Source organism: Oscarella lobularis, chromosome 12 (assembly GCF_947507565.1).
Source record: "Oscarella lobularis chromosome 12, ooOscLobu1.1, whole genome shotgun sequence".
In the NCBI taxonomy this organism is placed as follows: domain Eukaryota; kingdom Metazoa; phylum Porifera; class Homoscleromorpha; order Homosclerophorida; family Oscarellidae; genus Oscarella; species Oscarella lobularis.
Window position 1 is genome coordinate 675,044 of NC_089186.1, and position 23,004 is coordinate 698,047.

Here is a 23,004-nt window from a genome sequence, read left to right on the forward strand (position 1 = left end):
TTGTTTGTTTGCGCATGCGCGCTCAGAATCTTCTTCCCCCAAGCTCACAGCCTTCTTGGTGTGGACGAGAGCGCATTTGCGGTGCAAATGGCTCTTGCGCGGCGAGCTGTAAGATCGGCTCGATCCAAAGCGACGACATATCGAACTTCACCTCAAGCAGGCTGTAGGTCTTCGTAGTACTTTCTTTCGCTTCAGCGGCGTGGCCTCCTTTTTTTCCGGCTAGACGGAAAATTTGTTTGTCTACGTGGACCGCGTTCGATCTAACTTCTATAGGCTCGTTCAAGATGGCAGTTTCTCGACGCCAGTCCTCGTTGATGCATCTTTATCGGGCCGGGATCACTTGGTTTTTTGACATGTCTAAGGGATAATACAAATAATAACTAAATTAAAGAAATTGACGAAACATCCAAACTAAAACAATGACATAAGCCAGCTAGAAACGCGACTTGAGTACTGTAGTTTAAAAATCGCCAAACCAGTAAAATAAAATTTACAGTACTTACCGGAGGTACTTGAGTACAGTTCTCACACTAACTGCTTCAAAAGCTGCCAAAATATTGTCTACTTACTCTGAGTCTCCAAACAGCTCTTAATTCATACTTCTCTTCAATATTACTACGGTCCACACCAACCTCTTCAAACAACCTCAACAGCTGACCAACTGTAGGTGATTTTGCCAGCGTCCACGCTTCGAGAATCTTGAACATTCGTACGAAGTTTCCGCCATACGATTACGAATTTCTTTGAGATCTTCAGAGTCGATGAGAAACATGCCGATCTCTTCCCATTTCGATCCTCTCACGGAGATTAAATTAAGGGAGACTGACTCTCTATCAACGGGAAAATTATCTGTTAAAGATTTTAGGAAAATACAGAGTGTATAGTCTTAGAAGTTACGTACTTCTTAGAAGAGACGGCGCCGCAACCCGCTCGGCTGGTGGATCGGTGTTCTAAAAGTGATAAGCAATTTAGAAAAAAAAAAGAATAAAAGTACTAATAATCCTACCCGTGAAGGAAAGTCTTCCTCTCTCTTACTAGCGCTACGACGTGGTGAGATTTCCTTTTTATGAGAATCTCCGACCTAGACAGCGATTTTATAACAATTGATGTATTTATCCAAAATACCTCCTCTTCAGTCAGTATATACAAATCACAGACGGGAGAATTCTGACCATTCTCCGGACGAACCGAAAACAAGACGTGATCAAAAGCCTTCTTCTTTACCTTCATTTCTACGTCAGCCATAGAGTACATAGCTGGATCTTCGTCGAGTTTTTTCAGATGCTTGCTGTCCAAGTAGAACCAGTTCAGTATAACTCCCGGGCTTCTCTCGTCGCACGCTCGCATCATCATGTCTTTAATTTCGGCTAACAACTCTTTTGCCACTTCCTCGCAGGCTCTTTTAATTGCTTGACCAACGAAGGATGACATCGATGCAACAGTGTCCTTTCTTTATTCCTAATTCAATGCGACTCTCGACGACTCTGTTGTCGACAATTCTAACTAATTTGACGCCGTCTTTCCACGCCTCACGACTCGTCATTTTGGCCATGCGAGAACAGCGAGATTGAAAGACGACGAATGACGACGGCGAGATATATATTATCGACGGAGAGAGAGCACTCGTTATCGCTGGCCTCGATACACGTCAAATGTCGCATCTTCGACCCAGGCGTCGTGACGAATTGAATGTTAAAGAAGAGCGGGAATCTGGAGTGACTTCCACCCGAATGCACAGATCTAGACAAAGAAGAACTCGAATCGCTTCTTCGACAGTCACCGTGTATGAAGACGGTGTTCCTCTTCTCTTGAGGTCGTTCTGAAAAGCTCTCAAAGCCGACTCGATGTCTTTCAATGACACTTCGCCAGAGTTTTGGGACGGCAAGCCAAATGGGAAGTAGGGCGGAGCGAGGAGTGGACCGACGACGTGGTGATACAACCAGAGCGGTCGAAGACAAATTTGAGGACCCAGATTCACAATCTATGCGACAATAACAGCATGGATTAATACGAGTTTGACTACTTACTATCCCAGAAGAGTCGAGATAGTCAACGGAGACTTTTCACTAGTCTTCATCTAAACGGATTCCGATGTCTTTGGCAACCCACATCTCGAATTCTTCTAAAGTCGTAAAATTGCGCAATGAAGACTTTCTTTCTTCTTTAGGAAGACTGAGCTTCTGTTCAATAACATGGCAGCTAGCTAGAGCTTGGGCACCTCATCGGCTTCCTGCGCATGTCAAAATACCGTTCGAATTAAATATTTAGGCGATTAGACGACTCTACCCTTAGCATATTTTCCCGAATGGCTTCCAGCTTTCGTCGGAAGTCGTTCATGCGAAGTGAAGTGCTTTTACTGCAATCCATTTCAAACAGGTGTAAAATATTAAACGTGTCTCTGAAGTCTTCCTGGAGAGTTCGGGCAACTCGTTTCAGCTGAAAGCTTTCAATTCCCGCCTCCTCTTCAAAATCAATTAAATTGAAAATGATTAGATTACAAAGACGTGACGTCAGATGAGAGTATTGCGTGCGAAGCGCATGCAGCCTTCAAAAACGCACACCAATAGCGCCCAATCTCAAGAAAAACGATTTTGACGCCATCTGGTGTCCATCACAAAAGCGAAGAACGAGAAAAAATATCGTATTTTAGTGTCGGAAGAAGAGACCGTATGCGCTGTGGAAATTTGGCTGGGCACCAATGTCCCACGTCGATCCTTTGCCAACTCCCGCAAATTCACTGGTATGGATTTTAACCCCGGGTGTGCGATCTTCTTCTTTGGGTCGGGGAAAAGCATGCACGGTCAGCAAATTCAAGCAAGATGGCTGCGGAGTTTAAGAAGTGAATTGATAAGCGTAGTTTTTCCCGCCATTTCGTTGGCAACTCCGCACAATTTAAGAGTTGGAGTTTGTCAATCACTATATCATGGTTATAGGATGCTCAGCTTTTTCGCGATCGCACTTTATGCGCACAGAGAAGTAGCAATGCACAGCCCTGTAACAAAATATTATTAATAAAAGATAAGAAAACAAATAATACTATAGAGTATAAGTATGTAATAACTATGACATGTAGCATAGCGCTAGTGATGGCTGCATGTCTTACAACTCTTTTTTATAAGCGGCTTCGATGCTATCTCTGTGAATGCCACACTTTTCACAAGCTTTAAGAAGAGCATCTACCGTTGCCTCTCGACCGCGTTCTGCCTCCCAATCCTCTACAACCATCATAGCCCGAAGAAAATTGTCGTCACTCCTTTCTTTGTACAGCAATGTGGCTCCGGCTCTTCGTTCTAAATTAACAGCCAATCTTTGCCATTTTTCTTCGACTGCGGTGGCGACAGCGCGAATGAGAGAAGGGTTGATCTTCCCCGGAAGATCATCTGCAAGAAACGAATATAATCAAGCCAAACGCACTTCTGCCCCCTTACTTTGAGACGCCGGTGATGAAACATCACTCATTTGGTGCTCAAACCAACATTCCATTTGAAAGTCTTCTTGCTCCTTAGCCAGTGGCTCCCCGAATGGATTATACATGTACGTATCGAGTCTGGATAGTTTTGAAGGTGGAGAGGAGTCGCAATCCTCGTCGAAGGACACAGGAAGACTTTTGAGATCAATGCAAAACTCTTCGTCTCTACGAACTGCTTTCTTCGTTTGACAGCAGATTCTATATTTGAAACCCTTCATGCCTTGTTGACAGACGCTTTTCATTTGTTTGCGCAATTCATTCCTGATTGAGGATAAGAACGGCTTGCTCATACTTTTTTGGTCCTTTGCATTGATAAAACGAATCGTCAGAGCGACCCAATTGCCTCGGTTGTGATAAAGCAATTCAACTTCAACTAAAAACAAAGATGATAATATTATATAATTACAGTAAAGCGCTGTTGCGTACCTTGCACTGGCGAGTCTTCATCTTGAACGAGAAAGATGCATTGATGGCGTGAAAGACGCGGTTTATTTGGATACACTTTGAGAAAGCGCGTTATAAGACGGAAGAAGAGGCACTCCGGAACGAATTTTAATTTCTTGGGAATGACAATTAGAGGAGCAGGAAGAGTGCAACAACGTGGCTTTGAGTCGCTTCCAGTGAGACGTTCCCAATAAGTAGGAGAATAAAGAAACCGCTTTTTGAGCATTGAAGGAACATAAAATTCAGGTGGAGACGATCCTATAACCGGCGTTATGACGTCAAGAAGTTCCAAAAGTTGTACCATTCTTTTATTATCGTCTTCAATTTGTTTTATATTTTCTTCTGTTAGGCTACTAGCTGAGTCAGACTTCTGCATTCGCTCTAAACGATACTTCATCAATTTATTTGACATTTTCCCATTCTGTTTGAGCTTATCCCACTCCGGTATCATATACGGGCCCGTCTCTGCCGTCACAAACGCCGAAAGACATTTGATTACCAACATAGGTCTCGTGAAAACGACATCGTCTAAACCGTTCACTTCCGGGTAAAAGAGAACTGCTCCAACATTCGCGAGATATTTCAGTGCAGTAATAACCTCGTCGCGATCTGAAATATTACAGATTTTCGGATGCAGGGCAAGCGATGCTATTTCTTCAACATTAGCAACAACTGTTCCCATAAATTCTCTCCAGCGAAACAGAAGAATTTCAAGGTACACCCAGTAGAGAGGCTGCTTCTTCTTCTTCTTCATTCCTTTCCAATATGTCGTAGTCATGCGATCGACTCGTTCTCGAATTTCTCTAACCCCTTTACAGGAAGACTCGGAACCGGAAACGGAATTGTCTATCAGAAAAATTCTCTTAAAGAAATGAGCCATCTCGCGGAATTCATCGTCGTCTTCTCCTATTCCACGTTTCTTCGGTACGACAATGTGTTTTTTGAAGTCGCTGTTCTTAAGAAGCTGCTTAAACAGTTGTCCTTGCTTCTTTAGCCAATCCTTTACTGACGCTGAATCGGGAAATCTTCTCTTGTCGTTGTCCAGGACGTCTCGGTGAGAACCAATTGCAAAGACAGGGGGATAAGCCACCTCTTCGTCTTGGCCCAGCTGATGGTCACCCGAAGGCGTCTCTTCGTGAGCCGCTGTAATTGAACCGAACCAGTAGAGAGGAAAGTCTCCGTTTGTGCGAATCCAGCTTAAATCGATTGATTGCTTTTGTTTTCTGCCATCCTCATCAACTGATCGACAAAACGACTCTGCTTTAGCAGACAACGACTTTGAGATGTCCATTACAATCATATACATGCACAACCCAAACTCTTTGCTGTATAAGAGCCGAATGAGTGGCGAGGTAAATTTCTTGTCCACCCAAATCCCATATATCGCGAATGCTTACGATTTTCTTAGTAAGATCTTCTTCACTCGGTTTATCAGCGAGGAAACTACTCGCCAATCGTTGCTGGTTAGGTGTGAGCGTTTTGGCTTCTATGCCAACCGCTTTCAACTTCTCTACTAGTGTTACTGCAGGAGTCGGCATTACAGTGTCTACTGCTGCAGAACTGCCGTCTGCTTCGTCCTCTTGGGCGTCCAGATCTTGTGATTCTTGCACGCTCTGCGACAACGACGACGGCTGCTGATTCATGCGATAGACCCCTTCTGCAATAAGCGGATCTAAGTGATCCCCTCTCTCAGTGGCAACCCATCCGTTTGTTGCTGTATGAGTCAATTCCACGGCCGCTCCTTCTGTGCTCTCTCTATCTTTCCTAAAAGGTCTGTTCAAAAGAGAATCGACAAAACACGATTTTCCAGCTCCGTCTTGACCGGCAACGATGACACGAGAACGATTAACGGTTACGAAGCCGTGTTTTAGAGCCTCATCGTAAATTTCTTGAGATTGGTCATCAGGATGATCACGATGGACCAGAAGGCTGCTGCCATCGCGAAAAGATATACTAAGATCGGATATTCCCATGATTCCTGTTATGTAACCGACAAAGTCTTTTTCTTGCTGTCTGAAACGTAGGCGATCGATATCTATGTCATGAAAATTGATTTGCATTTGGAGTGATTTTTCAACTCCCTGACGGAATGTCTGTATCATTTCAGATACAAATTTCATGTTGATTTTCACCGGTCGATTTGGAGCAGCTGCTTGTAAATAGTCTTTCAAAGCCTTTACAAAAGCCTGAGACTGGAATAGCTCTTGACACTCTTGGCTGATATATACAAAAACAAGGGGCTCTAAGGATGCCCCAGATGACGAAGTGCCAGAAAGGAGGTGCTTAAGGTGATGTCCAGCTTCCCCGCCTACTTCGAGTAGGACATCGAAAAAGGTGGTAAAGCTCGGTGTGGGTTTGTGAAGAAGTATTCGGTACAGCTCTCGCGCCGTTTCCGCCTTGGGTTGTCGCTCCAGTGCAGCCACAAGATCATCATGCTGGCTGCCAGTGATGAGCTGCTTAGCAAGCAACCTATCGATTAGTTCGCGACCAAGAAGGCTCGCTAAAAGAGGAATGGCTTCCGAAAATACCGGCTGAAAACGATCAGACCACAGCGGGTCACCCATATGATGGAGAACAACCAGGGGAAACGACCAGGGAAACGACTCAAACGAGCAAAAACACGGCAGCGTGCGTTAGAGAATCCTCCCTACGATGAGCTTTGCAGTCGACGTCGTAAGCGGGTCGACAGAAATCTCAAAGCGTGTGCGAGTCACACATCGGCTTGATCCTCAAGCAACGAAATATCGAACTTCACCTCAATCTGGCAGTAGGTCTCCGTAGCACGTTCTCTCGATCGCTGCAGCGACGCGGCTTCTTCCTTCCGGCTAGACGAGAAATTTGTTATGTGACCGTTCTAACTTCTTTTAGGCTCGATTCAGGATGGGACTGGCTTATAACGAGCTGGCGCACGTTCCTCCAACAGTTCTAGCTCGACGCCAGTCGCAAACGATGTCGGCGGAAAATTACGGACCGACCTTTCCGAGCCAATCGACGTCAAGGCGACTGCATGCCGCCAATTAAGCGCGCCATACATGTATGTCGTGCATAACTAATAAAGGTCAACGAAATAGAGAATAGACCTATTCCACGCCGTATGCCTGCCACGGAATTGATGACTGCAGACTTCAATCGTTACGTCAATGAGTTAGATGATGGCAAGACTCTGTTGCATCCCTTTCATGATATTCTTCTCATGCTGGGTTACGGCAGCCTCGATCTTTGTATTGCTCTAGAGGATCATTACATATTGATTCTTATTTGTGGATATGAGATACTTGAAGATGTTCTTGTTGCTGACGTCGTCGTCGTCCGTTGCGGCGGCGGCTATTAAACTGTCTGGACAGGAAAAGTTCCGAAGAATGCCGTCAAACCTGAGGCAGGTTGGTCACAGAGATTAATAATCAATAATTTAACAGACTTGGCTAGCTCCTTGAATGCATCCGAAGAAAACGATTACAGTTGGACTAACCCCGATTTGCTGCGCCATTTGCAGGTAGTATTGTTCGTTCTTCCGCGAGTGAGTAACAGACAAGATCTTCCCTTTTAGGCGGAAATAGCGTTGACTTTGGTAAGGGTTTCGTTTAAGACGTGGTCCTCGTTACGGACGCTGCTTAGCAAATTCGGCAGTAGAAACTAATGACAAAATAAATTCTGAGTAATTGATCTGTTTTACATTTTACATGTACTGCTGTTATAAAGTCCTATTTGGCGTTGGGCTCGTTGCCAAGCTTTCGGGCGCGGCGGCAGTGGCGCTATATATATTCTGTCCGACAAGTGCAAGATCGTCGCTGTTGTCACAGGTGGCAACGTCACGTCAAAAGAAGTATTCCCAGAAAAATTAGAAAAGTAATACCTACCTTCTTTAATTTAATTTAATTTTTCCACGCGCTCTCCCTCTAAAATTACGAACTTTCGTTACGTAGTGTAGTTAACCTTTCTTCATTGATTAGCATGGGCGCTTGACTGATACCACCACGCCCTTGTAAAGTAGATAAAAATGACGTAAGAAAAAAAAGGAAGATCAGAAGAAAAACGGGTATTGTCTGCTAACGCTCATCCAATGTTGATCGCAATTGCCTCGCTAGCATGCAAGGTCACTGTAGTCGTAAAAGCCAACGTCAGCACTCCCTCATTCTATACAAGAGCTGAACACCAGCCTATAGTAATAATGCGTTCAATGGATACCTGAGAAACTTTAGCCTCCACTGGCTTGTGAGAAATCGTTGCTGTAGCAGCAGAAGCAGTTGATTTGATCTGAAGTTGGTTCAGCACGAGTTCCCCTTCAGCTATCGAAACCTGGAGAACATTGCCATTGACCTCGAATACACAAAGTGTCAAAAATGACCTGAGCGGTTCCTGCGGCGAGATTCTCATTGCCGATCTGCACGTACTGGCCGAAGCACGTCGCCAGAATGAAAAACCCTCGGTAGTTCGTAAAGCTCAATCGAGGAGCAAACGACAAATTCACACAAACGGTCTTCACTTTCGGAACCGACACAAAGCTCCACGTCTAAGAAAAAAAAATTATTTATACATCAAAATTCATCGCACGAAAAGGAGAAACGCACAATTCCGGACGCAACTTCGAAGAGCTGAAGAGCGGACATGGGTCTCGAGTAGTGATCCCCACATTCGATTTCATTCCACGGACTGCGTCTGGTGCCGTCATACTTCGCTCTAGCCTCAGTAAGAACTACGGCGCACAAGCTCGCCTTAATTAATTAGACAACGCTTCCTTAGTATACGAACCTTGAAGGAAGACGTCTTCCAAACCGGCGTACAAACACTGAGCAGCGAACGGATACTCCAAACCCGTCCAAGCTCCCTGAACGCCGTCACACGTCCCAAATACAAATGATTCGTTATGAATAAAAATGTACCTCCGATGAATAGCGAATGGCTTTCGAAGGCACTTTTCCGTCCGGCCAACGTTCGATGTAGATTCCAGCGTCACGTTGGTCAAAAAAGGGGCGAGGAGACTGCATCTCTACGTGATATCATACGTAGGTAAGCGTACACGTGTCTACTATATCCTCACTTGGATCAAACGCGGTCACGTGATTTTGAGTAAACGTTGCCTGGAGTGACGACTTCACGTGATCGATTGGCAAAATGTCGCCGAGGTTCAATGCGCGAGCCCACCACCAGCCCATCAACGCGTCCGCATGAGTCCCTTAATTAATAAATAGAAGATTTCGTATATGTGGTACGATTCACGAGTATTACCGTCTCCCATGACTTCCACCGCGTGCGCCGGGTCGACGGCTTGAGTGTAGTTTTTGCCGTTGGTAAAGCAAAGTTTCTCCAGCGTCTCAGATCCCATTGCAAAGCGCTCGTGATACGCAGTAGCTGATGCCTTTTACAAATAAATAATCGTGTCAAGGACAAACGGTGAAAACAAAATGACATACTGCGTCGCCTTGAAGCTTGGCCATTTCCTCAGCAGCTCTTATTGATTGAATTAATTCTTTTGTAGAGGAAATTTTAAAGTGCAGAATCCTACCTCAATGCGCAGAGATACTGTGTTCCAATGAAGGTATTCACGCCGTATATTGCACAGTCATAGGTATTGGGTTGAGGTCCTCGAATGACGCCTGTAGGGTGATTATTAATTATTAATATATGACGTATCTTTTATTTACTAACCGGTTCCATCGTCCAGTTCAGTCATCCAACGCTGCATCACCTTTTTCACCTGGTGCAACTGATTATCGAACCAGTTCTTCGGTGCACCTTGCAAAACCTAAAAACGAACATTCAAATGTAGGGAGCCCTAATCGAAAAACAGAGACTGACTTCTCGATAGGTCTTGTTCACAGTTCCAATTTCGCCGTCGACGCATATTGACGTGGATGCCGGATTAACCTGCGTGTAGTCAGGCCAAAACGACCACTGCCTTCGCAATTCCAAAGGAACCGTAGTTCGACTAAAGAGATGAATACACAAAGTGAGTTTTATTTTCAAAAAGACAACCCGTGCTTTGCATTGATTAACTAAACGCTCTGTTTACTAATCTAGCCGGTGGCTATACCTTGGAAGAATGGCATTGGGAGACAACTGCGCCTGCAGGTCTACGGCTCTCATGGTTCTTTCCAAGTCAGGCCAAAGCCTAGAACAATCCATACAATATTTCATAACCTATATAGCTCTTATAAAAAGACCTTGACAAAGTAAACTCGTAGTTCCAAACGTGCGTGCAATTAAGAGGGCAGCAACCTAGGTAATAAAGAAGACGTGCACTATAGTGCGTCTCAAATGCACTCATTCACTTACCTGCCGTCGTGCGACAGCCTTCGAATGCGTAGAAGTTTCCGTCGCCGTGCCACATGCACGTCGGCGAGTTGAGAACGGAAACGCGTCCGGCGGCGCTGTCAATCAGTTGCCATGGCAACGTCGAATTAAACATTGCGTCTTGAAAGGCTCGCGTTTTGTCCGTTAGCGCAGCGACGTTGGTGACGGTGTAATCGAGAACCTGCGCAAACAAGAGATCGCGTGTCTGATTTTGATTATGTACAAGCACTTTACGTTTTGGATGGTTGGCCAAAAAGTGGCGTATTGATTACCAATGTAGAATTGCGTTTCTTCGTCTTTGATTCCAAAGCGCTCCTGACTCCAATTGACGTATCTAGTGCGCAGAAGAAACTTTCAAGAGCGCGTGCAATAGACTGGGTCAACGTACCGGTGCGGAAAATGCCAAGCCAGTAGAAACGTGAACGCCTAGAATAAAGAAATATATCAGAGTTCCAATTTCTCTAATAAAAATTAAGGGCTCTTGATCCACGAAGGCGCTACTGTTCCACAAAACAGATAAAGTTTTCTAAGACCGTCTAACTGTATACAGACTAAGCTGAAGCTCTGTGCTAAACTCTTTGGCTTCGCCCTAAAGATAAACACGTTTGAAACCGACTAACCTGAGCTTGTTTTGGCCCAACGGCTTTGGTTAGCGAAATAGCTCCATTCCACGTCTTTCCAGTCTAAAAGAAGCGTCATCAGGCACAACGGTATTACTTTGCGAAGGCTCTTTTACTGGTGAAGGTCCAGTCGATCCTGCGGGGAGTTTCCCCGTTTTAGCAAAGGAAGCCCACAGGTCTTTGACGGCATCGTACTGAGGAGTCACGCTCACGGCATCACCAGTGCTATTCAAAACTGGCACAAGAAAAAATAGTTTTATTAATTAAAGAATAAATTTAGTCTATTTTACCCGCCAAAGAAATGTGACCGTTCTGGGACGATGTTGCTGGCAACGTTGGATTCATCATATCCAAAGCTGTATATCCAGTACTAAAGTATGTAACGTCAGTACTCCACAAGAGTGAACAAACACAAGCTCACGTTTTCGTCAAAGTAGCGTTTGTATTGCCACCATAAGCAGCGTCTTCGACTGCAAACAAAATTATGTTAGTAGTGAAATTACGTGCCTTCACTAATTAATTAATTGATTAATTAATTAATCAAACCTTCATTGGCAATTACAGTATGCCCATTCCATCCAGCAATGTTCTGCAACGAGCCAAGCAAAGACACCTAATGAGAAAAAGTAATTAATTAATTAATTAAAGACTAAACTTAAAAACATCTAATTTATATTACTTCAACCGTGCTCGTCGTCGGATTGGTGACCGTGTAATTGAAGATGATCACAGGCAGTGCGCTGTTTTTCGAGTCCAACGGAATGCAAGGACTAAACGCTTCTGCGTGAATCTGAACTGGTATGCTGGGAGACGTATAGTCAACTATTCAATTGTAGAATAAGGAGAGACGCTGTAGCTTAATAGTCTACTGACTTTCCACTATAGGAAATTTGGCGGTAATTTCGACTGTTTCAATTCCAGGTAGAGCAGCGAGTAAATCCTTTGAAGCTTGAGGAATAACTAGACGTTGATATTTGAGCATTGATTCAAAGCACTGACGTGAGAGCACATACCATGATCAGTGACATAGGCCGCTGGCTTGAATCCCGTCTTGTTATAGAGAGCCGGAGACATGAGAACTGCCGCCGAAGATGACGTTCCACTTCCGACTCTATTAAAAGAAATAAAATAGAAATAGAAATAGAAATAAAATTCAGTGTCACAATATTACCGAACAGCAAAAAACGAATCCGGAACGTGACCGTCGTGATTGACGACGTTGCACACTTGCCATTGACGGAGTCCTCCGTCGCCGGCGACAGCTATACACCCGCCTCCTGCAAAACAATTACTTTTTATTTAAAGTGACTAAATACTACGTCTACATATTTTAGACTATACCCAAAGCGCCCAGTGGAAAGGTTGCTGCCATCAGAGCGTCACCGGAATATTTGTACTGATCGGCCGTTGGATTGACGCTGTCAATAAGATGAGATGCTAAGAGAAACACGGACTGGTGTTGCTTACACTTTGGGAGGTGGAGTCTCGTCGTCAAGATCGATCTTTGGAGGCGGACAGCAAGTCGATCGAGACTCTCCACAGCAAGAGGACCTAATAAAAAGGCTCAGTTCGCTGTCACGAGCTTGTGCACTTGCCTTGCGATCGATCTGGTGTCCTGAAAGACAAAAGAGAAGAAGCCTTACGACTAAGCAAGGCAATTTCTACGCTATTTCACCTTCAGACGAGCTTCTATGTGCATCAAGAGAGCTCCCATTTGCTCTTCGCCGCTCACGCGAAGCGCTTCTCGCCATTCCGAGTCGCTGTTGAGCTGTTACCGATTGGGGCCCCACCCGTCACGCCCGGATAACCTGCGACTGAAAGCTCTTACCGTTACTGCATCGCCTTCATCGTCAATGTAGTAAAACGCAAAAGAATCTTCTCTGTGCAGGTGCAGGATTTGAATGAGCTGCCGTTTCAGAGATTCGACGAGCAGATTCCACCCAATAGAAACGTCATGAAACTGCAAGCTGAAATCGCAGTTTTTTCCCGAAGCACTTCGGCTGCGAACAAGCAACTGCAGACGCATCTCAAGTTGAGTAAACTCGTGACGCCGTTAGACGCGCTCGTGACAGCACCAGATACGGCTCTGGACAGCACGTGCCGAGGTGACGTCAGGAAGCACGCGTTCATACAATCTAACCCTTCTCCTCTATCTATGATACAATTTTAGGCAAAAAAATTGAGAAAAGATTTTCTATGCAAGTGCGTATAAAATTAGAGATGCTAGTATTTCAATTCAGACAAAAAACGATTGGCCCAGTCTCCCAGTCCTCCAAATATACTGTGCAGTATCCCGGATTCAGGGGGAGAGCATGCAGTCTATTTCTGCGACGAGTGCGTTGACAGCGACGGCTGACAGGCGGAACCGTTCTCATGCTCGTGACGTTTCCGGCGAAGGTCGCGAATTAGAACCCGAATGTCATCGTTCGTCGATCAACCGGAATGAACACATCGTCGTCGCTATAGACGTCGGAACGGCATTCAGCGGCTACGCAATGTCATCTTCGCGCGACAAATTCACCATCTACGCAATGCGCGCCGACGACCCGTTCGAGAAGGGACGTCTCGTAGACAAAGAGACGAAAATCCCCACCGTTCTTCTGCTCCGACCCGACGGAACGTTTCATTCGTTCGGGCAAGATGCGCTGGCGCATTACAGTATGCGTTTGGTCAAAGACGAGCAGAAGTCGTGGCACTTCTTCGAGCGATTCAAGATGGTGGAGTCACGTTTTCTCGATTACTGTAGTTTAGATTAAATTAATTCGCTTGCTTGCTTGCTTGCTATAGGATTTTCTGCGACGGACTAAGATTGTGGCGGCTAACGGACGAACGTTCCCTGTTGGGACTGTCTTCGCTCACGTTTTTCGCTACTTTCGCGAGAAGGCCATTGAAGAGTGCAATTTGCTTTCAAAAACCGACTCGACGCAAGACGACGTGAAATGGGTTATTACAGTACCCGCTATGTTGAGCGACGTCGCCAGGAAAATGATGAGAGAAGCCGCATACGAGGCAAGCGCATCAAAGTCAATTACTTTAATTAATTACTTTTCATCATACACATTAGGCAGGTCTTGCTTCGGAAGCGGAACCCGACAACGTCCACATTGCTTTGGAACCGGAATCGGCATCGCTCTACTGCGAATCACTCCAGTATCATAAGCACGCCGATGAAGCCGATCGAAATGTGAGCAGCGTTTTTCAAGTTGGCAAACGCTACTCACTCGCCGATCTCGGTGGCGAGACGACCAACGCAGCCGTTTACGAAGTCTTCGGTTGTGGACTGATGAACGAGTTGTATTGCTCCGTAGGTGGCGCGTGGGGTGGCACGTACGTCAACAAGAACTTCGTCAAACTTCTCGAGCAGATATTTGGTAAAGACGTCATTGACGAATTTCGAGCGAACTACCCTGGCGATTGGGTTGACTTCATATCCGTGGAGTTCGAAAGGAGAAAGCGCATGGCGGCGCCAGGGACGACGACCTATGTCAATGTTCCCTCTCTTTTTGCATCGAAACGAATCTTCAGGATTACGACGTCGATTTCGGAAACGATAACGTAAAGTACCATCGCGGCCGACTAGCATTGAAGCATACGGAAGTAGAGAAATTATTTGATCCGGTATCTACTAGCATAGCCGATCATCTGAAGACTATCTTTGCTATGTTTGATTCAATTGACTATCTCATTCTCGTCGGCGGCTTTGCTGAGTGTCGTCTGCTTCAATTGCGTCTTCGACGCGAGTTTGAAGAAGCAGGCGGCGTTCAGGTTATTGTTCCTCGACAGTGTTCACTTGCCGTAGCAAAGGGTGCCGTTTTGTTGGGTCATCGTCGAATTTTGGCAGGAGTTCCGACGGTCGCTCACTCCAAAAGCAGTCTCAAGAAGGATTTCACCGTATGATACCTCGCGTACGTATGTATATAGCTCTGTAATGCTAGCAGCCTTGCCGCGCACTCGCACGCAGAAATCAAAAATGGGCATTAATTGTTTGACTATTATTGTCGATTTTGTGCAACAGAAACCGATGAAATTGAACTTTTTAATTATTAATAGGATCTGAGCCACCGTTCTGAAGAGATGGCTCTTGCTTTGCCTCAAAAAAAGGGAGAATTAGAGGCAGTGCTCATCGATGTTCAAGCAAAAAGCAAAGAGATTGAGAATCAAGCTCAAGCGATGGGTGAGACGTTTTGACCCTTACAAACACCTGTTAATGATAGATGCATTTCACGGCAGACATATACAAACAAAGGTTGACTGCTTCGGAAAGGGATCGAGGTAATGATCTTTGATTTGACATTGCTCTCCTCCGTAACCTTGTCTAACCCTAAGTGCAATTGAAGGCGCGAGTGAAGCCAAAGACGTACAAATAGCAAACGCGCGAATTGAGCACGGTATGTTCTATTGACATTAATTTCGTTTATGTGATCGCGATTTTTAGAAAAATTAATTTCTGACTTGAGACATATTACAGAAGAGAAAGAAGAGAAAGAGAAGCAGCTGAAAGTAGCAAGAGAACAAAACGATCTTCTGCAAATTCCCATTGCAGAAGTAAGAATGACGGAAATTAAACTTGGAGGAGGTGCTTTCGGAGGTGACATATAGCCAAATTCAAACCAAATTAATAATGAAATTTATTTTGTTTTCATTTAGAAGTGAAAGTGGGCTATTGGCGTGGCTGCCCCGTGGCTGTAAAGATGTTCTATGCGTGCCTGGAGTCCGACTACTATCTTCGTCTTTTTCAACAAGAGATCTCCGTCTGCACTCGAGCTCGCCATCCCAACATCGTCTCCTTATGCGGCGTAACGACGGAAAACAACGTTCCTCTTCGAATAATCACCGAGCTTCTCGAAGGCTCGCTTTCTGACGTCATCAGGGCCGCTCATCGTTCAAGACTGCCTCTCACTTTGCGAGAGCAGATTGATCTGGCGTTGGGAATAACGGCCGGTATCACTTACCTTCATCTACTCGGTTCAAACGGAGTTTTGCACGGCGACATTCGATCCTCAAATGTCGTCGTGACGGCGCTTATGGAGCCCAAGATATGTGATTTGGGCGCGGCTCGCTTTGTCGAAGTGTCTCTCTCAGCCGGAGTATTGAGTCCAGAGTACTTAGCTCCAGAACGAGCTGAGAGTGGGAGTCCTAATACGAAGATGGCCGATGTGTACAGCCTCGGCGTCACTCTCGTTGAGTTGATGATGGGCGAGCAACCGGTATCTAGTGATCGACTTGGGCAATGGTCCCGCGTCGGTCATGCGACTGTGAAGAGAATGTGCCGTCAAATAATAAGCCTTGATCCATGTAGGAGGCCAAATGCGCGAGAGTGCTTGGCTCAATTGGAACAAGTCAAGGGCTCCGATGAATACGATCGGTGTAACCCAAAGAGAATTGTCAAGGGTAAACTGCATGGAGAAAGTCATTTGAGTCTTGTGGAGGCGCCGTGGCGACAGCGTCGTATCTTGCCAATTCATAGGTAAGCTTTTGTGTTCATTCAAGCAAAACGTTACATCTCTTCGTTTCTGTTATTTATTTTATCTGCGTTCAGGAGGTACTGTATTAGTTAGTACTCCATTTACTATTAGTGTCTATGCTGAGCACCGCAGAGCTGGTGAAACGTTTTGATTGAAATGCAAATTTGCTGCTATTATTGCCTAGCTGCCTAGTTCGCTTGAAGATATGCCCAATTAACATAAAATCAACGCCATTCGCAAACGTGAGGCGAGCTCCACAAGCACTTCGAGATCATAGCTGTAAGATTACTTATATGATCGAAGTCTGCTACATACATAGCAGTATGTTTAGCTAAGGATACTGATCATGAATTCACTGAATTAATTAATTTTAATTTCGCGCAGCATCTAATTAACACGTGGTCAACTCATTGTCATCTGTTTCTAGTCCGGGAGATTTCGAATGCGTCACGTAGAATAACAATTCGAGAAACTGGCCACTTTGCGGGTCAAAGAAGCGTGCTAGACGAACACGCAGCAGGAAGCAAGCGTAGCAAGTCAGACTGGACGTAAACGTAGACATCTAATAAGGCTAGCCTTGTTCTCGTAGGCATCCACACACTGTGTAAACAAACTGCGTCGCGACGATGTCTAGCGAAGAAACGATCCTGATCGAGCTCGATAATATCGAAGAAGACTCCAACGTCGTCATTGACCCCATCTCCAGAGCGAATACGCCCACCGGCGTCGACGAAGCCGATCCTCAAATGCTTCTATTCAACGAACTGAAAAACTTCGCTGAAGGCCAAGCGAATCGAATTGCGAGGCACATCGACAACGGAGCGAAAGTCGAGCACCTCTACGACGACGATCGAACGACGCTGCACGTTCTGTTCGCCGCCTTCTCGACGTCCGACGAAGACGACGAAACGAAGAGGCGGTCTTGCATAGAATGTATGTGTCAGAGACCTATACTGAATTGACACCAATAAATTTATTTAATTCAATTAATTAATTAATTAAGATAATTAACTAATTAATTAATTGGGTTTAATGTGAACGCACTATGATGGTATTTTTTTCTATGCAGCCATTCAAACTCTTCTCGATCGTGGTGCTGATCCGACGGCGATCTCTTGTGATCGGCCTGTGCTGCATGAGGCCGTCATGAATATGTGTCCTGTTGAGGGCTTGGAGATTCTCCTGTCGTCTCCTGGGGTGTCCGTTAGAGTCCACAGTCAAAAAGGAGGCTCCGTGCTTCATGTTTTGGTTCGTACTCTGTCACGTCTATATTCGTTGTCCTTAGGACAAGAGCGGAGTTTTTAGTTTGCTACTTACGACACGTTCATCGCGCTTCAGTTGACGTTTTTTCGATATCTCTTCCTTTAGCTGGATTCTCGCGAGTCATATGATATGGACTACGTCGAATATTTAATTGACAAAGGCGCTGATTTGGAATCAACTGTCATTGGGTACGGCTCTTACAATAATATAAATTAGAGACGGAAATTTATCTAGGCGGACTCCTCTTGATGCGATGGCTGCAATGGATGACGAAAAGGCTGCACCGTTGATTGATTTTGTCCAGCGAAAGAGACCTCAACTGCTAAGAAAACACGCTGACTCTATGCTTCGTCATGCCTTTTCGTCAGGAAGACTGGCCACAGTCAAGGTAAATGGTAGACTTAATAGTGTCTTGTTATTCCAAAGAGGCTGGCATCCGTAAAAGGAAGGCAATTGTACTGTACCGTCTCTGAAAACCTCTTAGTTGACACGTTCACTTCAAAAGACGGTAGCTTTTTTTTCTAGGAATGCCTAATTTCCCGTTTCTTTTCTAGCTTCTTCTGAAGAAAGGAGCGACTGTGTCTCGAGCACGTGGCAGGGGAGACGGCGAACCGTTGCTATTTTCAGCTGTAAGATCCCCGTGCTCGTCATTTGCAAAATTCTCTCTTTTACGTCGACTCAAAGTCGACATCAAAGCGACTGACACGAGATCGAGAAACATCGTACACATCGCGGCAGAATGCGGACATTTCCCCATCATGAAACGCGCCATAGAGCTCGGCGTGAGCCCCCTCGATGCCGACGATGAAGGATGCTTTCCAATGCACTTCGTATCTCGTTCGGACTCCGGAGATCCTGCAGAGATGAGCGACCGCCTGAAATGTCTAAATTATCTCATTGAGAATAACGCGTCTGTCAATGCAAAGAACAAGCGAAATGAATCGCCTTTGTTTCTAGCGCTTCAAAGAAAAGCGAAGACATTTATCGAGCGTCTCGTTCAGGCCGGAGCGACGTTGGCCGATTCCAAGCTTAAGTGTCTTCAGTACGACGAAGTGACTCTTCTCAGCGATCCCCAAGTGATTCTGGTTGCGCCGAAACCGCTCGATATGATGCTTCGACTAGGAGCGCTTTTCGCCAAGTGCGCCAAGCGCGACGAATTGCATCGCGGCGAGTTGCTCACCTTGTCCAACGACATGGAGCGTCTCGCCGTCGAGATGATGGATAAGGCCAAGTGGAGAGCGGATGATATTATCAATTTGTTTGCTCATGGAATAGAAGCCGAGCAAAAGCTGGTAAGCGCATTTATACGCGCTGTTATTCCAGGTTACTACCATGCATACATGTATTTCTGCATGTCTATGAGGCGGGCTTTGTCCTAAGCCCTCTATATCCCTGTAATGTCTAGGCGTGTAGATTTCTTGTGCACACCTACTGGTATACATTGTTAGTTTTCTGGGAAATTTGTATGCATGCGGTATGACCACTGGTAGTAGGAAAGTAGAGTTTAGAGCGACGCGTTTAGTTCATGTGGTAGGAGTCTTGATCTATTCACCCAACTGCAGCATTTCGATCTGAGGAACTTTTTTATTAATTATATCGGCGTTTAATTAACGAATCGAGTGATTCTAGTGGACGAAGGATGTCGTGCAGGTCGGTTGTCCTTAGCAGATCCCTACCTATACAATCGTTCTCACCTACTTAGTAAGAAGAGCCTCGTTATATATGACATTCGCTTAATTGCTTTATAACGTGTCTCCCAAGCAACGTTAATATCATTATCGTGTCGATGTAGACTCTCGACAATTTTCTGTACCTTGAGCTGAGGACATACCCGGTGTTATTTAAACTCGCACAGTTAGCTTAGGCGGGGCTTAGCCGTTACTCGCTATAACGTTCTCTACTTTAGTTTATCTCTAGCCCTCAGGTTCAGGAGAAGATGAAGTTCTACTGGTACGGCGAGAGAGGTGAAATGAAAAAGCGGCAATACATGTACAAGGTTCCCTTGTTTCTAATGAAGACGTTTCTTCTTCCCATCTTTCTCATTATCTTGCTTCCCTGTCGCCAATGCGACTACAGAAGCCTCTACATAAAATCGATGAGAACCGTAGAGCCGTGCATTGCTTACGTCACCAACGCCGTCACCTATCTCCTCTTCCTCGTTCTTCTCATCGCCAACGTCTCTCTCAAGTCGACGAACACCGTTGCCCCAGCAACGTCGCCTAGCGTTCTCGATTGGATCGTTTTCGTCTTCGTCGTCGCTCTCCTTTTCCAAGATATCTATCAAGCGTACGGTCATGGAAGGGCTGTGATGTACTATAGAGCAAATTTAGGCAGTGTCGTCGACTTGTTTCTCGTCTTCACTTTTATCACCTACTACGTTCTTCTATTCGTCGGCTACTATGTTATTGATGATGGTTTCGAAGTGATTCGCGCATCGTTTCACGTTCTCGGCTTTGCATCTCTCATCAGCATCGTACGTTTTTTATCCTATCTACAAGCTCACTCTGTCCTTGGTCCCATACAACTGTCGTTCGTCGGAATTTTCTACGACGTCGTACTCTTTCTCATTATATTGGGTACGTTCTTGATTGGCTTTGCCGTCTGCATAACGAGCGTCTATTCTGCTTCGGTGAAAAGTCCGGGTGCGTCGGCGAACGCCACCGTACACGATGAAGTGTCAGGGTAAGAATCAAAAGTTTAGGTACATTAATCTATAGATCATTTCTAGAATGTTGTCTTCTATAAAGACCCTATTCTGGTCTCTCTTTGGAGAATTTGACCCTTCGAGCTTTGAAGCCGAGCCACTGGAGGAAGCCGTTGGTATGACCATTCTCGCTCTGTGGTTGGTGCTTGCCGTCATCGTCCTGCTAAATATGTTGATTGCTTTGATTAGCAACTCGTTTCAAAGGATCCAGGTATATTGGAATGTTATCAGTGCCAACACATCAGTTGTCACTTTCTCAGGATAATGCTGATATTGAGTGGAAGTTCGCTCGTGCCGTCATCATTCGCAACATCTGGAAATCTCCACCGATTCCTATTCCAATCAATATTTTTCATTTCGTGGCATTGCTTGCCTCAAACGTGTGCTGCACTTCCAGTAAAGTAATGCGTTGTGTTGTAGACGGGCGGCTTGCACGTACAATGAGGTATTTCATGTCAATCTTTCTTTAGCGTTTTTCTGACGTTGAAAAATGTGTGTACGAAGATTTCGCCAATCACGAAGGCATTCGAGAGAAGTTTCGAGAGAAAATCGAGAAAGCCGAAGAGGAAGGAGTTCGAAGAAAAGATCTTAACAAACTGAGGAAGCACTTGGACAAACAAATTAGTACGCTAAACGTAAGTTCATGCTCTTAATTAAGTGTTAATTAACACTTTATTAAGTGTTCAGTTTAAACAGTGTAGAATTCCTGTGTAGAATTTTTATGTCTATAGGCAGTAGCTTTTGGATCGAATCCCGATACAGTTTCTTACGAGAGCGGGTCAGGGGATCCTGGCAAAAACGGCACTTCTAAATCTGCTCATTGTAATCCGGTACAGCCGTCAGAATTTCAAGAGGAAGTCATCGCGGCGAAAAGTGGATCGAGACCGCGTTCTGCGCCAAGGACGGATGACGATGATAATGATGAGGAAAAGATGGTGCGAAGTGGACTGAAGTCTCGAAGCCATTCTAGAGTAACGCCATCTCGAGCAGAGGGAGACGCCGCTCGAGAATTTTTAGAGGGATTGCGGCAACTCCGGGAAAGCTTTCAGAAGAGCTTCAAAGAGCATCAGTTGGAGATTCAAGAAAGCCTTCGAAATCTTCAGTTGGAGTTTCAGGAAAGCGTTCGAAATCTTCAGTCGGAGTTTCTCGAGCGGCATGCCAAGGTTGCGGGTTTGACTTCTGTAGATTCGAAATAGTGTTTTAGTCTTCTAATCTTATTCCTCAACACGTGCCCACAGCGTTTTCTTCCAGTTTAGGCAACTGTAGCTAGCTTTCTTCCCCTCGTTGTCTTTCACTTTTTATTGATTTAGTCATAGGCCCTTAGTCTGTAACACATGCACGTATTACCTGCAGTAGGCTAGCATAATAAACGGCAATATAGAAGCACAGATATCTGGTAAGATTATCTAGCAGATAATTAACTGTCAACGGGGTTCTATGTCATCGACCTTCTTTGGCACGTAACTGTTGAGCACAAACACTTCGTTACTGTTCCGAGAGAGTTGACGGTCTGATACACCACCATTTGTCAGAGTGATCAATCGGCCTCCTGTGGCACGTGACTGTCAAGTTGCAATAACTCTGTAGCTCTGTCACAGTAACTGTCACATGTGCAGTGTGCATGTCAAAAAAAGTATCTTTGCCATGTTTGATTCAATTGACTCTCTCATTCTCATCGGGGGCTTTGCTGAGTGTCGTCTGCTTCAATTGCGTCTTCGACGCGAGTTTGAAGAAGCAGGCAGCGTTCAGGTTATTGTTCCTCGACAGTGTTCACTTGCCGTAGCAAAGGGTGCCGTTCTGTTGGGTCATCGTCGAATTTTGGCAGGAGTTCCGACGGTCGCTCACTCCAAAAGCAGTCTCAAGAAGGATTTCACGGTATGATACCTCGCGTACGTATATGGCTCCGTAATGCTAGCAGCCTTGCTGCGCACTCGCACGCAAAAATCAAAGATGGACATTAATTGGTTAATAATTAATGTCGATTTTGTGCAACAGAAACCGATGAAATTGAACTTTTTAATTAATAATAGGATCTAAGCCACCGTTTTGAAGAGATGGCTCTTGCTTTGGCTCAAAAAAAGGAAGAATTAGAGGCAGTGCTCATCGATGTTCAAGCAAAAAGCAAAGAGATTGAGAATCAAGCTCAAGCGATGGGTGAGACGTTTCGACCCTTACAAACACGTGTTAATGATAGATGCATTTCACGGCAGACAAAGGTTGACTGCTTCAGAAAGGGATCGGGGTACTAATCTTTGATTTGACATTGCTCTCCTGCGTAACCTTGTCTAACCCTAAGTGCAATTGAAGGCCGCGGGTGAAGCCAAAGACGTACAAATAGAAAGCGCGCGAATTGAACACGGTATGTTCTATTGACATTAATTTCGTTTATTTGATCGTGATTTTTAGAAAAATTAATTTCTGACTTGAGACATATTACAGAAGAGAAAGAAGAGAAAGAGATGCAGCTGAAAGTAGCAAGAGAACAAAAGGATCTTTTGCAAATTCCCATTGCAGAAGTAACAATGACGAAATTAAACTTGGAGGAGGTGCTTTCGGAGGTGACGTATAGCCAAATTCGAACCAAATTAATAATGAAATTTATTTTTGTTTCATTTAGAAGTGAAAGTGGGCTATTGGCGTGGCTGTCCCGTGGCTGTAAAGATGTTCTATGCGTGCCTGGAATCCGATTACTACCTTCGCCTTTTTCAACAAGAGATCTCCGTCTGCAGTAGAGCTCGCCATCCCAAC

General features: G+C 45.1%; 5 protein-coding genes and 2 long non-coding RNA genes across 11 annotated transcripts in view; 4 read left to right on the forward strand and 3 right to left on the reverse strand.

Annotated features, from left to right (window-relative positions):
- Positions 1-110: 110 nt before the first annotated feature.
- On the forward strand, positions 111-507 carry LOC136193804 (uncharacterized). Its single transcript, XR_010671474.1, has 2 exons — positions 111-163; positions 274-507. It is a non-coding gene; the product is annotated as an uncharacterized lncRNA (long non-coding RNA).
- Positions 508-646: 139 nt separating this feature from the next.
- LOC136193941 (uncharacterized) lies at positions 647-2,890 on the reverse strand. Its single transcript, XM_065982951.1, has 6 exons — positions 2,287-2,890; positions 2,028-2,230; positions 1,126-1,981; positions 1,007-1,081; positions 902-950; positions 647-849 (listed from the first exon to the last, which is right to left on the reverse strand). The coding sequence occupies exons 3-6, from the start codon at positions 1,429-1,431 to the stop codon at positions 647-649; spliced, it is 633 nt and encodes a 210-aa protein (XP_065839023.1). The 5' UTR covers positions 1,432-1,981; positions 2,028-2,230; positions 2,287-2,890.
- A 107-nt stretch (positions 2,891-2,997) lies between these two features.
- Positions 2,998-6,503, reverse strand: LOC136194258 (uncharacterized). The gene is made up of 3 exons (XM_065983325.1): positions 3,896-6,503; positions 3,429-3,842; positions 2,998-3,380 (listed from the first exon to the last, which is right to left on the reverse strand). Exons 1-3 carry the CDS (start codon positions 5,217-5,219, stop codon positions 3,100-3,102), a joined length of 2,019 nt encoding a protein of 672 aa, XP_065839397.1. The 5' UTR covers positions 5,220-6,503; the 3' UTR covers positions 2,998-3,099.
- Positions 6,504-7,070: 567 nt separating this feature from the next.
- LOC136193744 (uncharacterized) lies at positions 7,071-7,609 on the forward strand. Its single transcript, XR_010671434.1, has 3 exons — positions 7,071-7,293; positions 7,340-7,406; positions 7,461-7,609. It is a non-coding gene; the product is annotated as an uncharacterized lncRNA (long non-coding RNA).
- Positions 7,610-7,836: 227 nt separating this feature from the next.
- The window catches only part of LOC136193499 (non-lysosomal glucosylceramidase-like), a 29,282-nt gene continuing 14,114 nt past the window's right edge, over positions 7,837-23,004 (reverse strand). Inside the window, exons 1-31 of one of the 3 annotated variants that reach the window (XM_065982406.1) lie at positions 12,653-12,888; positions 12,500-12,592; positions 12,420-12,439; positions 12,292-12,375; positions 12,166-12,242; positions 11,996-12,101; positions 11,838-11,935; positions 11,698-11,784; positions 11,504-11,646; positions 11,371-11,437; positions 11,246-11,294; positions 11,115-11,194; positions 10,941-11,059; positions 10,825-10,887; positions 10,593-10,630; positions 10,439-10,538; positions 10,187-10,385; positions 10,075-10,129; positions 9,945-10,022; positions 9,710-9,839; positions 9,560-9,656; positions 9,417-9,507; positions 9,325-9,361; positions 9,140-9,269; positions 8,952-9,086; positions 8,794-8,900; positions 8,663-8,738; positions 8,482-8,606; positions 8,259-8,423; positions 8,099-8,209; positions 7,837-8,047 (exon numbers count right to left, since the gene is read on the reverse strand). In XM_065982406.1, coding sequence (XP_065838478.1) covers positions 7,967-8,047; positions 8,099-8,209; positions 8,259-8,423; positions 8,482-8,606; positions 8,663-8,738; positions 8,794-8,900; positions 8,952-9,086; positions 9,140-9,269; positions 9,325-9,361; positions 9,417-9,507; positions 9,560-9,656; positions 9,710-9,839; positions 9,945-10,022; positions 10,075-10,129; positions 10,187-10,385; positions 10,439-10,538; positions 10,593-10,630; positions 10,825-10,887; positions 10,941-11,059; positions 11,115-11,194; positions 11,246-11,294; positions 11,371-11,437; positions 11,504-11,646; positions 11,698-11,784; positions 11,838-11,935; positions 11,996-12,101; positions 12,166-12,242; positions 12,292-12,375; positions 12,420-12,439; positions 12,500-12,592; positions 12,653-12,850 — 3,039 coding nt within the window. In that variant the 5' untranslated portion in view covers positions 12,851-12,888 and the 3' untranslated portion in view covers positions 7,837-7,966. Of the gene's footprint in view, positions 8,048-8,098; positions 8,210-8,258; positions 8,424-8,481; positions 8,607-8,662; positions 8,739-8,793; positions 8,901-8,951; positions 9,087-9,139; positions 9,270-9,324; positions 9,362-9,416; positions 9,508-9,559; positions 9,657-9,709; positions 9,840-9,944; positions 10,023-10,074; positions 10,130-10,186; positions 10,386-10,438; positions 10,539-10,592; positions 10,631-10,824; positions 10,888-10,940; positions 11,060-11,114; positions 11,195-11,245; positions 11,295-11,370; positions 11,438-11,503; positions 11,647-11,697; positions 11,785-11,837; positions 11,936-11,995; positions 12,116-12,165; positions 12,243-12,291; positions 12,376-12,419; positions 12,440-12,499; positions 12,593-12,652; positions 12,889-23,004 lie in introns of those variants that run through there. The other 2 variants (XM_065982407.1, XM_065982409.1) reach the window with 2 other exon arrangements.
- Positions 14,905-22,686, forward strand: LOC136193566 (probable serine/threonine-protein kinase DDB_G0281745). Of its 2 annotated transcripts, XM_065982481.1 has the most exons (5): positions 14,921-14,998; positions 15,055-15,096; positions 15,151-15,212; positions 15,260-15,412; positions 15,472-16,408. In XM_065982481.1, the coding sequence occupies exons 4-5, from the start codon at positions 15,376-15,378 to the stop codon at positions 16,293-16,295; spliced, it is 861 nt and encodes a 286-aa protein (XP_065838553.1). In that variant the 5' UTR covers positions 14,921-14,998; positions 15,055-15,096; positions 15,151-15,212; positions 15,260-15,375; the 3' UTR covers positions 16,296-16,408. The 2 variants fall into 2 exon arrangements, 1 of the variants encoding a protein (XP_065838553.1); XR_010671380.1 differs by lacking the exons at positions 15,151-15,212; positions 15,260-15,412; positions 15,472-16,408 and adding exons at positions 22,553-22,615; positions 22,663-22,686 and having other exon boundaries at positions 14,905-14,998.
- Positions 16,747-21,637, forward strand: LOC136194264 (short transient receptor potential channel 4-like). Of its 2 annotated transcripts, none has more exons than XM_065983331.1 (11): positions 16,747-16,825; positions 16,879-17,222; positions 17,359-17,537; positions 17,658-17,740; positions 17,787-17,940; positions 18,107-18,844; positions 19,459-20,234; positions 20,281-20,467; positions 20,517-20,657; positions 20,727-20,891; positions 20,988-21,637. In XM_065983331.1, the coding sequence occupies exons 2-11, from the start codon at positions 16,916-16,918 to the stop codon at positions 21,450-21,452; spliced, it is 3,195 nt and encodes a 1,064-aa protein (XP_065839403.1). In that variant the 5' UTR covers positions 16,747-16,825; positions 16,879-16,915; the 3' UTR covers positions 21,453-21,637. The 2 variants fall into 2 exon arrangements, with proteins under 2 accessions (XP_065839403.1, XP_065839404.1); XM_065983332.1 differs by having other exon boundaries at positions 20,971-21,056.

Bases quoted from the DNA above. Each gene is read 5' to 3' on its own strand.
- LOC136193941 (XM_065982951.1), bottom strand. From the start codon at position 1,431: ATGTCATCCTTCGTTGGTCAAGCAATTAAAAGAGCCTGCGAGGAAGTG. The intron at 1,082-1,125 runs GTATTTTGGATA...ATCGCTGTCTAG, and splicing joins ATATACTGACTGAAGAGGAG to GTCGGAGATTCTCATAAAAA. The intron at 951-1,006 runs GTAGGATTATTA...TATCACTTTTAG, and splicing joins AGGAAGACTTTCCTTCACGG to AACACCGATCCACCAGCCGA.
- LOC136194258 (XM_065983325.1), bottom strand. From the start codon at position 5,219: ATGTATATGATTGTAATGGACATCTCAAAGTCGTTGTCTGCTAAAGCA. The intron at 3,843-3,895 runs GTACGCAACAGC...CTTTGTTTTTAG, and splicing joins TGAAGACTCGCCAGTGCAAG to TTGAAGTTGAATTGCTTTAT. The intron at 3,381-3,428 runs GTAAGGGGGCAG...CGTTTCTTGCAG, and splicing joins TTCATCACCGGCGTCTCAAA to ATGATCTTCCGGGGAAGATC.
- LOC136193566 (XM_065982481.1), top strand. From the start codon at position 15,376: ATGACGGAAATTAAACTTGGAGGAGGTGCTTTCGGAG. The intron at 15,413-15,471 runs GTGACATATAGC...GTTTTCATTTAG, and splicing joins TGGAGGAGGTGCTTTCGGAG to AAGTGAAAGTGGGCTATTGG.
- LOC136194264 (XM_065983331.1), top strand. From the start codon at position 16,916: ATGTCTAGCGAAGAAACGATCCTGATCGAGCTCGATAATATCGAAGAA. The intron at 17,741-17,786 runs GTACGGCTCTTA...AAATTTATCTAG, and splicing joins TTGGAATCAACTGTCATTGG to GCGGACTCCTCTTGATGCGA. The intron at 20,892-20,987 runs GTAAGTTCATGC...TTATGTCTATAG, and splicing joins AACAAATTAGTACGCTAAAC to GCAGTAGCTTTTGGATCGAA.